General features: G+C 42.5%; 1 protein-coding gene across 1 annotated transcript; it reads left to right on the forward strand.

The window, feature by feature from the left end:
* Positions 1-524: 524 nt before the first annotated feature.
* Positions 525-3,947, forward strand: LOC134461127 (zinc-binding protein A33-like). Its single transcript, XM_063213893.1, has 6 exons — positions 525-920; positions 1,093-1,188; positions 1,328-1,558; positions 1,783-1,805; positions 1,891-2,009; positions 3,367-3,947. Exons 1-6 carry the CDS (start codon positions 525-527, stop codon positions 3,897-3,899), a joined length of 1,398 nt encoding a protein of 465 aa, XP_063069963.1. The 3' UTR covers positions 3,900-3,947.
* Positions 3,948-11,004: the final 7,057 nt, after the last annotated feature.

The following is an 11,004-nucleotide window of genomic DNA, read 5'->3' on the forward strand; positions in this document are numbered from 1 at the left end:
TGTTGTATATGTTGGAACTAGCTCTCTGTTGTCATTTTTATTCAATGAGACACTGAGGACATATTCCCTGGTGTGGGTTCACATCACTTGTACAGTAAGATCAGCTCAAAGACGTGGCTCTGGATCTGTTTTAAAGAGGCACTAGGTAGAATGACGTAATTTGTGCGGTGCCCGTGGCATGCCTGTCTCAAAATCTACACCATAATGAAAATATGCTATTCAAATAAACTCGTAGTGAAACTGTTTTTCATCCCGGAATGCCAGCAGTTGATACAAATCTGAACACGGTATGTAAAGCAATGTTTGTGTTGTTGTGTTCCCCACAACACTCCCTCGGTCCGCGCTGCCAAAAGTTGCATGTGGGGTTTTCTGACAACGGACCGTGGAAGTGATCTCGAGCCATCATTCACTGACACTAAAGACTCGCATACGTGTTTAGCATGCTTAATTAAGCTTTTAATCCTACCTGGAACCCCTTTAATTGAGTGACTGTATATTTACTGTTTTATTTCCCAGAAGATACCATGGCATCTACATTTGAAGAGGATCTGACCTGTGCAGTGTGCCGTGACATCTACACGGATCCTGTCATATTAACATGTGCTCACAGTGTGTGTAAGGCCTGTCTAGAGCAGTTCTGGGAAGCCAAAGGGTCCAGAGAATGCCCCTACTGCAGGAGGAAATGCTCAAGAACGTTTTATCCAACCAGCTTTGCATTAAGGAACCTGTGTGAGGCATTCTTACAGGAGAGGAGTCAGAGAGCTTCAGCAGGGTCTGAGGTGCTCTGCAGTCTTCACAGTGAGAAACTCAAGTTCTTCTGTCTGGAGGATAAGCAGTCCGTGTGTGTGGTGTGCAGAGATTCAAAGAAACATGAAAATCACAATTTCAGTCCCATAGATGAAGCAGCAGAGAAACGCAAGGTGAGAAAGCAGACATTGTGTAATAATATGTTTTAATACAAAAACTAAACTACTATTGTGTTCACACTCTTGCTTGCAATACAGTGTTTGTATTGTAAAAAAAACCCTGATAGTTCTGTTAAGTGCGTATTATGTTCACCCTGAAGATTGAAATAGTCTTCATTATTTTCAGGATAAAATCAAGACCAAACTGCAACCCTTACGGAAGAAACTGAAGACATTTCAAGAAGTTAAACTCCTCGCTGCCCAAACAGCAGCTCACATTCAGGTTAGAGATGAACAGTCAGTATTAAAGAGACAGTCATCATATTGTGTGAGGGGCCTTGCAGTTCATTAAATGTAATTGTCTACTACTAATGTCCTACTGTATAAAAGACGACTATTTAAGGTATGCATTGTGTTTGTAGACCCAGGTCTATAACACAGAGATGCAGATCAAGCAGGAGTTTGAGATCCTTCACCAGTTTCTCCGAGATGAAGAGGCAGCCAGGATAGATGCACTGTGGGAGGAAGAGGAGCAGAAGAGTCAGATGATGAAGGAGAAGATTGAGAAGATGAGCAGAGAGATCTCATCTCTTTCTTACACAATAAGAGCCATAGAGGAGGAGATGAAATCTGATGATATCACATTCCTTGAGGTAGGATGCACTTCCTCTTTAAGCAGTGAGCTGTCATAATGCCTCCATTTGAATCTTTAGTGTTACATCATACAGTAGCCTATACAAAGAGGAAAACAAAAGATTGTAAACTGAGAAAATGTATAAAGTATGTAACACAAATGGGGGGGGGGGGTACACAATAAATACCAAATGTAGCCTAAATAACATGAAGAACACATTAAAAATATTCATCCATTTTCCAGAACTACAAGAGCACAGTGAAAAGGTGAGTCTTGTGCCCGCTATTTCTCTCTTTTCTATCGTTCTGAACTCAAACCCACAGCAGCACTGACTCTTGAATGTTATTCCAGAGCCAAGCGCACACTGCAGGATCCAGAGAGGCTTTCAGGAGCTCTGATCAATGAGGCAAAGCACCTGGGCAACCTGAAGTTCAGAATCTGGAAGAGGATGTATGATATTGTGCAATACAGTATGTGCACACACGCACACACACAGAGGGATACACAACACATAGCCTACTATTACACACACAGCAAATGCACTCTCACACACATCTACACATCAAACCACAGTAGGCCTACCCACACTTCAAACACAGCTACACCACAAAACTACAGACCACACACATGCACACGCACAGTAGGGCTGCTCGATTATGGAAAAAACAATATCACGATTATTTCAGTCGATACTGATATCACAATATTTTTAAGAAAAAAATTGTGGCAAAAGAAATCTCAGTCTTCCCTCCCTTCAGAAGTGTGAGTGCGTGGAGGGCCAGTGATTCTCAAACTATGGCCCGCGGCCCACCGCATTGCAGGTTGACCGCGGTGGCATTGCAGGTGGGCCGCGAGAGGTCTGGGAAAATTATCCTCAAATTTACTCACATGCTGTTAAGATATTCACATCTTGTTTAGTTATCTTGTGTCTTTCTTGTGTACGTCCAGAAACTTGAGTAGGCCTACACTTCCTTATTTGGTGTTTTGATGCGTTAAGGTGTTAGACAGGATTTATTGTGTCAATCGCGGAAGCAGCCTAATTTTCTTATACCGCAAATTAATTAGCGCGAGTTACCCGCGAGGTACAGTGTTACACTTTCTATCTGCCGTCGTGATACGGTGTGTTTTCATGATTATGGTGTTGGTGTATGTGTAAAATGGATATTTGTAATCATTTTTAGTCGATTGTGAGAGGAAACTTTGCCGTTTTGGCTTGCTACTGTTGGCTTATTTCCTAAATATTAATAGAGCATTTAGTATTTATCTGCATATTTCTCTGAGCTGTGAATGCTGGCTTGTTTCATGCTGATTTCATGTTCAGTAGTCTATTTAAGAGGCCCCTCAGTGGCCACAACTTTCTGAAAACAGGCCCCAACTTCTTATTCATCATAACAATATAATAATAACATAATATAGGCATAATATAATATAATATAATATAATATAATATAATATAATATAATAAGTTATTTTGTTATATTGGGCTATATGGTTTGGTGGGCCCCAGCATTTTTTCACATTTCAAAGTGGGCCTTGGTGTTCTGAAGTTTGAGAACGGCTACCATAGAGAAGTACACAGTAGTGGTATGAGTGTTGGATAGCAAGTCTGCTCTGCCCTCACAATGGCTCAAGTGGAGGGGGATGTATTGTGCGTAACATACCCTACCTTTTGGCTGTACAGACAAATGACAAAATAGTTGTTTGAACTCGATATTGTGAAATTTCATATTTTTGACAGCAATGTTGATATCATGATATATCTATTGCACAGCCAACGCACACGCATACACACAGTGTTCAGCTCATGTGTGTTCTTCCTCTCTGCAGCTCCTGTCACTCTGGATCCCAACACTGCGAAAGCCAACCTCATCCTGTCTGAGGATCTGACCAGTGTGAGACGTGGTTATGAGTTACAGCAACTTCCTGATAATCCAGAAAGATTTGATAAGTATTCCAGTGTGCTGGGCTCTGAGGGCTTTAACTCAGGGACACACTGCTGGGATGTGGAGGTGGGGGAGAACCCTTTTTGGCATGTGGGTGTGATGACAGAGTCTCTCCAGAGGAAGGGAAACTATACCTCCATGAGTGGGCAGTGGTATGTGTGGTATAAAGATGATACATATAGAGCCCGTGCCTCAACACATTATGACACTCTACTCACAGTGGAGCAGAAACTCCAGAGGATCAGAGTGCTGCTGGACTGGGACAGAGGAGAGCTCTCATTCACTGACCCTGATAATAACACACACATACACAATTTTACACACACTTTCACTGAGAGAGTCTTTCCATTCTTCAGCACTGCATCTACCTTGACGATTGTACCAATAGGCCTAAAGCTTATAATGATAACAGAATAGAAATAAACTGTGCTGTATTTCTGTGTGTGTTTAGGGGGAGTGGGTGTCTTTAAGTTTTCTCAGATTTCTGTGACAACTTTGTATTTAATCATCCACACATTTGTTTTTTGTTTTTTAGTTTTTAAAGGTACACTGTGCAAGATTTTTAGTTTTTTATTTCCAGATTTAGTTTTTAGAGGCGGGGGGGGGGGGGGGGGCGTTACTGACAAGCTCCACTAGTTGGCATGTGTTACTCTCACCCCATAAACACTCAACCTCTCATGTGTGTGGTAGGCCTACGGGAATGTACGTCTGTCCCTGTGTCGTGTGTATGTAGGCCTACTGTATGTGTGTGTATGTGTGTGTGTAACCGAGGTCTTCCTACGAGTCCATGCCCCTCAGGGCTTAAAGTCGAGACCAGTTAATGCTCCCATTCAGCATGCGAGGCACTGGCACGAATCGATACCACAGAGCTAAAGTTCTAGGCCAAAAGCTCAGTGCTACTCTATCTATTTGAGTGTAGGGGGAGGTTTACTAATATTCTAACGCCACACTCTGCTAGTTGGCATCCACTTCTACACCCCCTAAACCTCACTGCCGCCCGCATCTACGGTACCAGTGTAATGAAGGTCTTCCAGCACAGTCTACCGTTCAGGGCTTGAACCTTGACATCAATGTTCCAGTTCAGCATTGGGAGGCACAGGTTATTATACCAATAACCTTAAGGTCTAGGCCGACAGCTCAGTGCTACCATAGGGGAGGGATGATTACTAACATTTTACTGACCAACTCTGCTAGTAAGCATCCGTTACACACATGCGTGTGTGTGTGTGTGTGTGTGTGTGTGTGTGTGTGTGTGTGTGTGTGTGTGTGTGTGTGTGTGTGTGTGTGTGTGTGTGTGTGTGTGCACTGCATTTAAACTCAACTGACACAGTGTTATTCCCCTTGATTACACTCTGGAATGTGCTGCTCTCTGATTGGTTGCGTACAATAAAGCTGTTTGGCTTGCATTTAAAACCTTAGCACTGTCCATTTCAATACTGATACCGTATCAAGTCAAGTCAAGTCAAGAGTACTTTATTGTCAAAAATCTATGTAACAGGGTTAGCACAGAAGTTTGAAATTGCGTTTGACCAGTATATCAATTTGACCAGCTTATCTGAAGGACCTACTAACGCCTTATGTTACTGGAAGAGAACTGCGCTCATCCAGCACAAGCCGTCTGGCTCTGCCATCCAGTCGCTCTAGGTACTCCCAGTCAAGATTGTTCTCCGTTGTGGTACCCAAGTGGTGGAACGGTCTCCCAGAGGCAGCAAGACTAAGCACATCTCTTGCAGCCCTCAAGAAACAACTAAAGACCTTCCTCTTTCGAGAGAATCTACTAGACTAATGCTTGAGCTGGCCTTGCCCCAGGGCAGACTCCTGACATGATGTTTAGTTAGTTTAGTTTGTGTGTGTGTGTTTGTGTGTGTGTGTACTCGTTATTTACTCTTTAAAAAAAAAAACCGTCTTTGCAACTGCACTTGATGTTCTGTATATCTCCTGTGCACTTTGTATTTGCTTGTGATGTTGGCTTGATTATGTCCTCTTTTGAAAGTCGCTTTGGTTATAAAGCGTCTGCCAAATGCAATGTAATGTAATAATGTAATGCAATATACAGTATCTATCAGGCTTGTACAAATTCCGAATTGACTGAATTTCAATTCAAAATAATGTCATAATACGAACACTAGGTGGTGCCATTACCTTGAATTTCTTTGAATTTAATATACACCACCCATTGAAAGTACATAGAACACCACCACCTAGTGTTCGTATTATGGCATTACTTTGAATTGAAATTCTTTCCATTCAGAATTTCGTACAAGCCTGGTATCTATAGCACCCTTCAACTATTTGATGAATGATTGACAGCTGTTTAATGCTTGAGTTATCGATTACTCAGGTTGATAGGTCTATGATGTCCTGTTGGCCCAAGACTTGTACCGGTACTGTCAAGCTGTTTCATTTTGTATTTTATTGACTTCTTTTTTTATCCTTATCATTAGGGCCTATTAGTTGACTATTAGGCCTATTATTATTATTAGGCCTATTATTAGGTCTACTACTATCATTATGCCTATTGCTGTTTTTAAAGTTCTTTATTAGAAGTAGGCCTAATTGATTTGATTCAATTTCATTTGTATCATGTTATTCACCTTTATAATTGTCCATGACGCCATAGGGTCATTGCGCCAGGATCAGATCTTAGTGAGGCCTTAAAGGACAAATGTACAGTTTTCTGCCTACTTTCAAACTGCATTATTTCTGATTGCTAATTAAACATGTTCATGTCTAAAACTATGTTCAATGTGTTTTATATTAATTTGCATTTCTTTAATTTCTTGCATAGCCTAATTTTTTAATTAAATCAGTCTGTGTTCCTAATCGTGTCCATACAAGGAAAAACATATTTTTACGAAATGTATGCCAGAACTATACAATTCTTAGACGACATGTACATGCCTACTGAAAATAGATACAGACATAAAGTGGCCTAAAGAGCATCCTCAAGGCCAGGATCCATGGAAGTCTGAACTGCATCTTTTTTAACATTTGGCCTGCAAAAGTGAACAGGCTAAAAAAAACAGGCTAATGGAACAATGTTTGTGGGAAATACACAAGGAAGTTATGAGATTTTTGCTTTTTTGAAAAATAAAGGATTTTATGAGCACTGCACCGTGCACCCCCAAAAAAATGAATTTTAGAGACAACGGGTAGGGCCTACAGTTCCACACTCCAGCCCAGTGGGTGGCGGTAATACACAGAGGTTATTGTCAATCGTGATGTAAATAAACAGAAGAAGACGGACAACAACACTGGCGTTTGTGCGTTGGTTGTTCCCAGTGATCAGAACAGTGGTAACACCAAACAAGGCTAAACCACGATTTTTCGTGGTAGCCTGATGCGTTCTTGGGCTGGGGAGGACAGTATGGGGTTCTCAGACAGTATGGATAGTGCAGGAGAAGAGTTTACTGTTGTGGGTCCTAATAGGCAGGTGAAGCGTGGCAGAGAGAGACATAGTAAATCGAGCACAGGGAGTGATGGGGAGTCTCAGCAAACTAAAACAAGGAAGACAGAAATTGCTGTAATTGTGAAATTGAAAGGTAACACTAAGGGTTTGAACTCACTGCAACTGGTTGACTGTTTGGCGAAAGAAATAGGACATTTTCAACATGCGAAAACTCTGGCTAATGGCAGAATCCTAGTAGTGTGCAACTCTAAAAAACAACAGGATCGGGCTCTTGCAGTAACTTCTCTAAACAAATGTGATGTGGAGGTGTTTGTACCAGGGACAGGCTCAAGGGCTAAAGGAGTAGTTTATGGAGTGCCTACCGAGGTTACTGATGAAGACATCCTGGCCAACGTTAAAGGGGCAAATGTTTGCGAAGTGAAGCGTTTCCAAATTACTAAAGACAATGAGAAAGTACCCAGTCAAACAGTGCTGTTGACATTTGACACCGAGACTATTCCTAGACGCATTGGGCTTGGTTATTTGAGCTTTCAAGTGAAACCTTACATTAGACCTCCTCTGCGGTGTTTCAATTGTCATAGATACGGGCATGTTGCGGCAGTGTGTAGAGAAAAAAGAAAGTGTGGCAAATGTGGGGGAGACCACAATTATGAGGATTGCAATGCGGCCTTATGCTGCCCAAATTGCGGGGGAAACCATAGTGCTGGGTACAAGGGCTGTCGGGTATATGCGAGCGCTTTGGAAGTCCAAAAAGTGAGGACAAACGAAAATGTGTCTTATGCTGAAGCATTGAGAAGAGTGAAAAATGTTGGTTACTCCCAGTCCCAGCAGGTGTTGGCACCTAGAGCGCAAGCTATTTCCCCTCCGAGCGACAGCTTCATTATTAAGAAGGTGGATTTTCTGGCATTTATTTCTGATGTGATTTCAGGTTCGAAATTCTCCAAGGTGGCAAATAGGTCTGATGTAATAAAGCTTGTATCCGCGGCGGCAGGTAAATATTTGCAAGTAAATGTATCTCCTGAGTCCTTGTTTAATTTCCTCAAAGAGCGAGAGGGTCTTGTTACGGGTTCCCAGAGTAGTGTGGGGGGAGAGGAGGGGTAGATGGCCTTTAATCTTCTGCAGTGGAATGCTCGCAGTCTGATTGGCAATGGTCAGGAATTTAAAAGGTTTGTTACTGCTAGGGAAATAAGCTATCATGTTATTTGTGTACAGGAGACTTGGCTAAAGCCTGCTTTGGATTTTTTACCTGGGTATATGTCGGTGCGCAAAGATAGAAGTGACAGGGCAGGGGGGGGTTGTTGTACATTTATTAAGTCTGGTGTCGAGTATAAGGTGGTGCCAATAGAGTCGAACCTAGAACTAATAGTGATAGAAATTTGGAGCACCACTGGGAGGATTTCCCTGCTTAATTTTTATAACCCCTGTCTACGTTTGAGTGCAGTGGAGCTTGAGGATATTATGAGGCAGGTACGCCCCCCGGTTATTTGGACAGGAGATTTTAATGCACATAATGTTTTATGGGGTAGCAGAAGGACTGATGGCAATGGAGAAGTTGTTGAGGAGATTATGCATGATTTTAACTTGGTATGTATTAATGATGGGCATCCTACAAGAGTGCAACTTGGTTCCCTAACCCCTTCATGTTTGGACTTAATGATAGTCTCTGGCGAGTTGGCAGGTAAGAGTCAATGGGAGGTTCTTGACCCTTTTAACTTGGGTAGCGACCATTTCCCAACTGTAGGCACTTTTGGGCTGAGGCTACCGGCTGAGATGGATAGGATAGAAGGACGATTTAATTTTTTGAAAGCAGATTGGGAAAAGTTTGAAACCTTCTGTGATGATCTCTTACCAGGCATTCAAGATAGCTCTGTAGATGAGTGGAATAGTGGTCTTTGTAGTGTAATTTCTGCAGCGGCGGCGGCAGCTATTCCCAGGAAAGGCACAGGCCAAAAGAAGAAGGCGGTTCCCTGGTGGAATAAGGAATGTGATGAGGCAATTAGGAGTAGAAATAAAGCCTTTAGAGTGTTGAGGCGGTTTCCCACTGTTGATAATCTTGTGCGTTATAAATTCTGTAGAGCGTTGGCCAGGAAAGTAGTCAAATCTGCTAAGAAAAGTAGTTGGAGAGAGTATTGTGCTTCATTGTCAGGTGACACTCCAGTGTATCAACTATGGTCTACTGTAAGGAGGATGAATGGGGTAAGTAGGAAGGCGACTGTCCCTGTGCTTGTAGATGAGAATAGGACAGCTGTGACTCCTGCAGAAAAGGCAAATCTTTTAGTGGATACGTATAGGAAGGTGCACAGTTCAGACAATTTGGATGAGGAAAGCAGGGACCTGAGGGAGCAGTTTGTGAGTCGGTCTATGTCCCCCCTAGATCCAGCATGTGATGTTGTTAATCTTTTCTTTTCTATTGATGAATTAAAGCAGGCCATAGATGCAGGCAGGAAGTCAGCCCCTGGAATGGACAACCTCCATTATGAAATGTTTCATCATGTGTCTGACGTCCTCCTGGATGAAATGCTTAGTTTAATGAATGAAAGCTGGAGGCAAGGCCAGCTGCCAAAGGCATGGAAACATGCGGTTGTTGTTCCGGTGTTGAAACCCGGGAAGGATCCTAGCTCCCCTTCCTCATATAGGCCCATAGCCCTTACCTCTGTGATATGTAAGCTAATGGAACGAATGGTGACGGACAGATTGGTCCATTTTTTAGAATCTAAAGGAGCACTGGTAGACTACCAGAGCGGGTTCAGGAAGGGAAGGAGTACCATGGACAATGTAGTTGCCCTTGACTATGAAATCAGGAGAGCGTTTGCTAATAAGGAGTCCCTTGTTGCTGTATTTTTAGATATTGAGAAGGCCTATGATATGATGTGGAGAGATGGCCTCCTCCTAAAACTCTCAAGCCATGGTGTTGGCGGACGTATTCTTGAATGGATAAGGAATTTCTTGGAAGGTCGCACTATTCAAGTTAAAGTAGGGCAAGCCTTCTCAGATGAAGCATACATAGAGAACGGCACTCCGCAAGGCAGTGTAATTAGCCCAATTCTCTTTAACGTCATGATCAATGATATATTTTTAGAGCTATCCCCTGGGACTGGGAGATCCCTGTACGCAGATGATGGGGCCCTATGGGTCAAGGGCAGGAATATCCCTTTTATTTCGAATAAATTAAATCATGAACTGAAAATTGTAGAAAATTGGTCTAGGAAATGGGGATTTAAGATATCTGTGGCCAAATCTAAATTTGTGGTGTTTAGTCGCAGAAGGAAATGTGATGTATCTTTGTCTCTTTATGGGTCCCCCATAGAGAAGGTCGAATGTTTCAAATACCTAGGTATGTGGTTCGATAGCAAGCTTAATTGGAACAAACATATTTCTAGTATAATTGCTAAAACTGGCAAGGTGATAAATGTCTTGAGATGTTTGACTGGGTTCTCTTGGGGGGCGGATAAGGGCACCTTGTTAACCATATATCAAGCTATGATCAGGTCCATCTTTGATTATGGGTGTCAGGTGTATGGTGCAGCTGCAACTTCCTGTTTAAAAAAGCTTGATATCATACAGTCAAAGGCCCTTAGGGTCTGCTGTGGTGCGTTCTCCTCCACATCAATCCCTGCCCTACTGGTCGAAACGGGAGAGAAGCCTTTAAAATTAAGAAGGACTCAACTTGCGTTACACTACTGGAATAGACTTAGGGAAAAAGTGTCTATATGCCCTACTAGTCATATCCTTATGGACTGCTATGAGTTTGGCCCTCAGCAGGCACATAATCAGCCGTTCGTAAAACAGTGTATGGAGCATGCCAAGGACTTTAATTTAGTTGACTTGGACCCAGTCCAGAGCTCTCATTGGGGACCAGTCCCTTCCTGGCTCCTCCCCTCTGTACAAGTCGATCTTGGGTTGCATGAGTTCAAACATGACGAAGAGGTAGAATTCTCTAGTGATTCTGTTGTGGAGTACATATAGCTTAACTGGAACTCCTATCTACACATTTTCACTGATGGATCCAAAGACCCGGGTTCTGGTAGAGCTAGTTGCGCTTTCTGTATCCCATTGATTAATTATAAAAAAGGATTCAGAATAAGTGATGATATGTCTGTATTTACTGCAGAG

The sequence above is a fragment of the Engraulis encrasicolus genome, chromosome 13, assembly GCF_034702125.1.
Source record: "Engraulis encrasicolus isolate BLACKSEA-1 chromosome 13, IST_EnEncr_1.0, whole genome shotgun sequence".
Classification (NCBI taxonomy): Eukaryota; Metazoa; Chordata; class Actinopteri; order Clupeiformes; family Engraulidae; genus Engraulis; species Engraulis encrasicolus.

Bases quoted from the DNA above. Each gene is read 5' to 3' on its own strand.
- LOC134461127 (XM_063213893.1), top strand. From the start codon at position 525: ATGGCATCTACATTTGAAGAGGATCTGACCTGTGCAGTGTGCCGTGAC. The intron at 921-1,092 runs GTGAGAAAGCAG...CATTATTTTCAG, and splicing joins AAGCAGCAGAGAAACGCAAG to GATAAAATCAAGACCAAACT. The intron at 1,806-1,890 runs GTGAGTCTTGTG...ATGTTATTCCAG, and splicing joins TACAAGAGCACAGTGAAAAG to AGCCAAGCGCACACTGCAGG.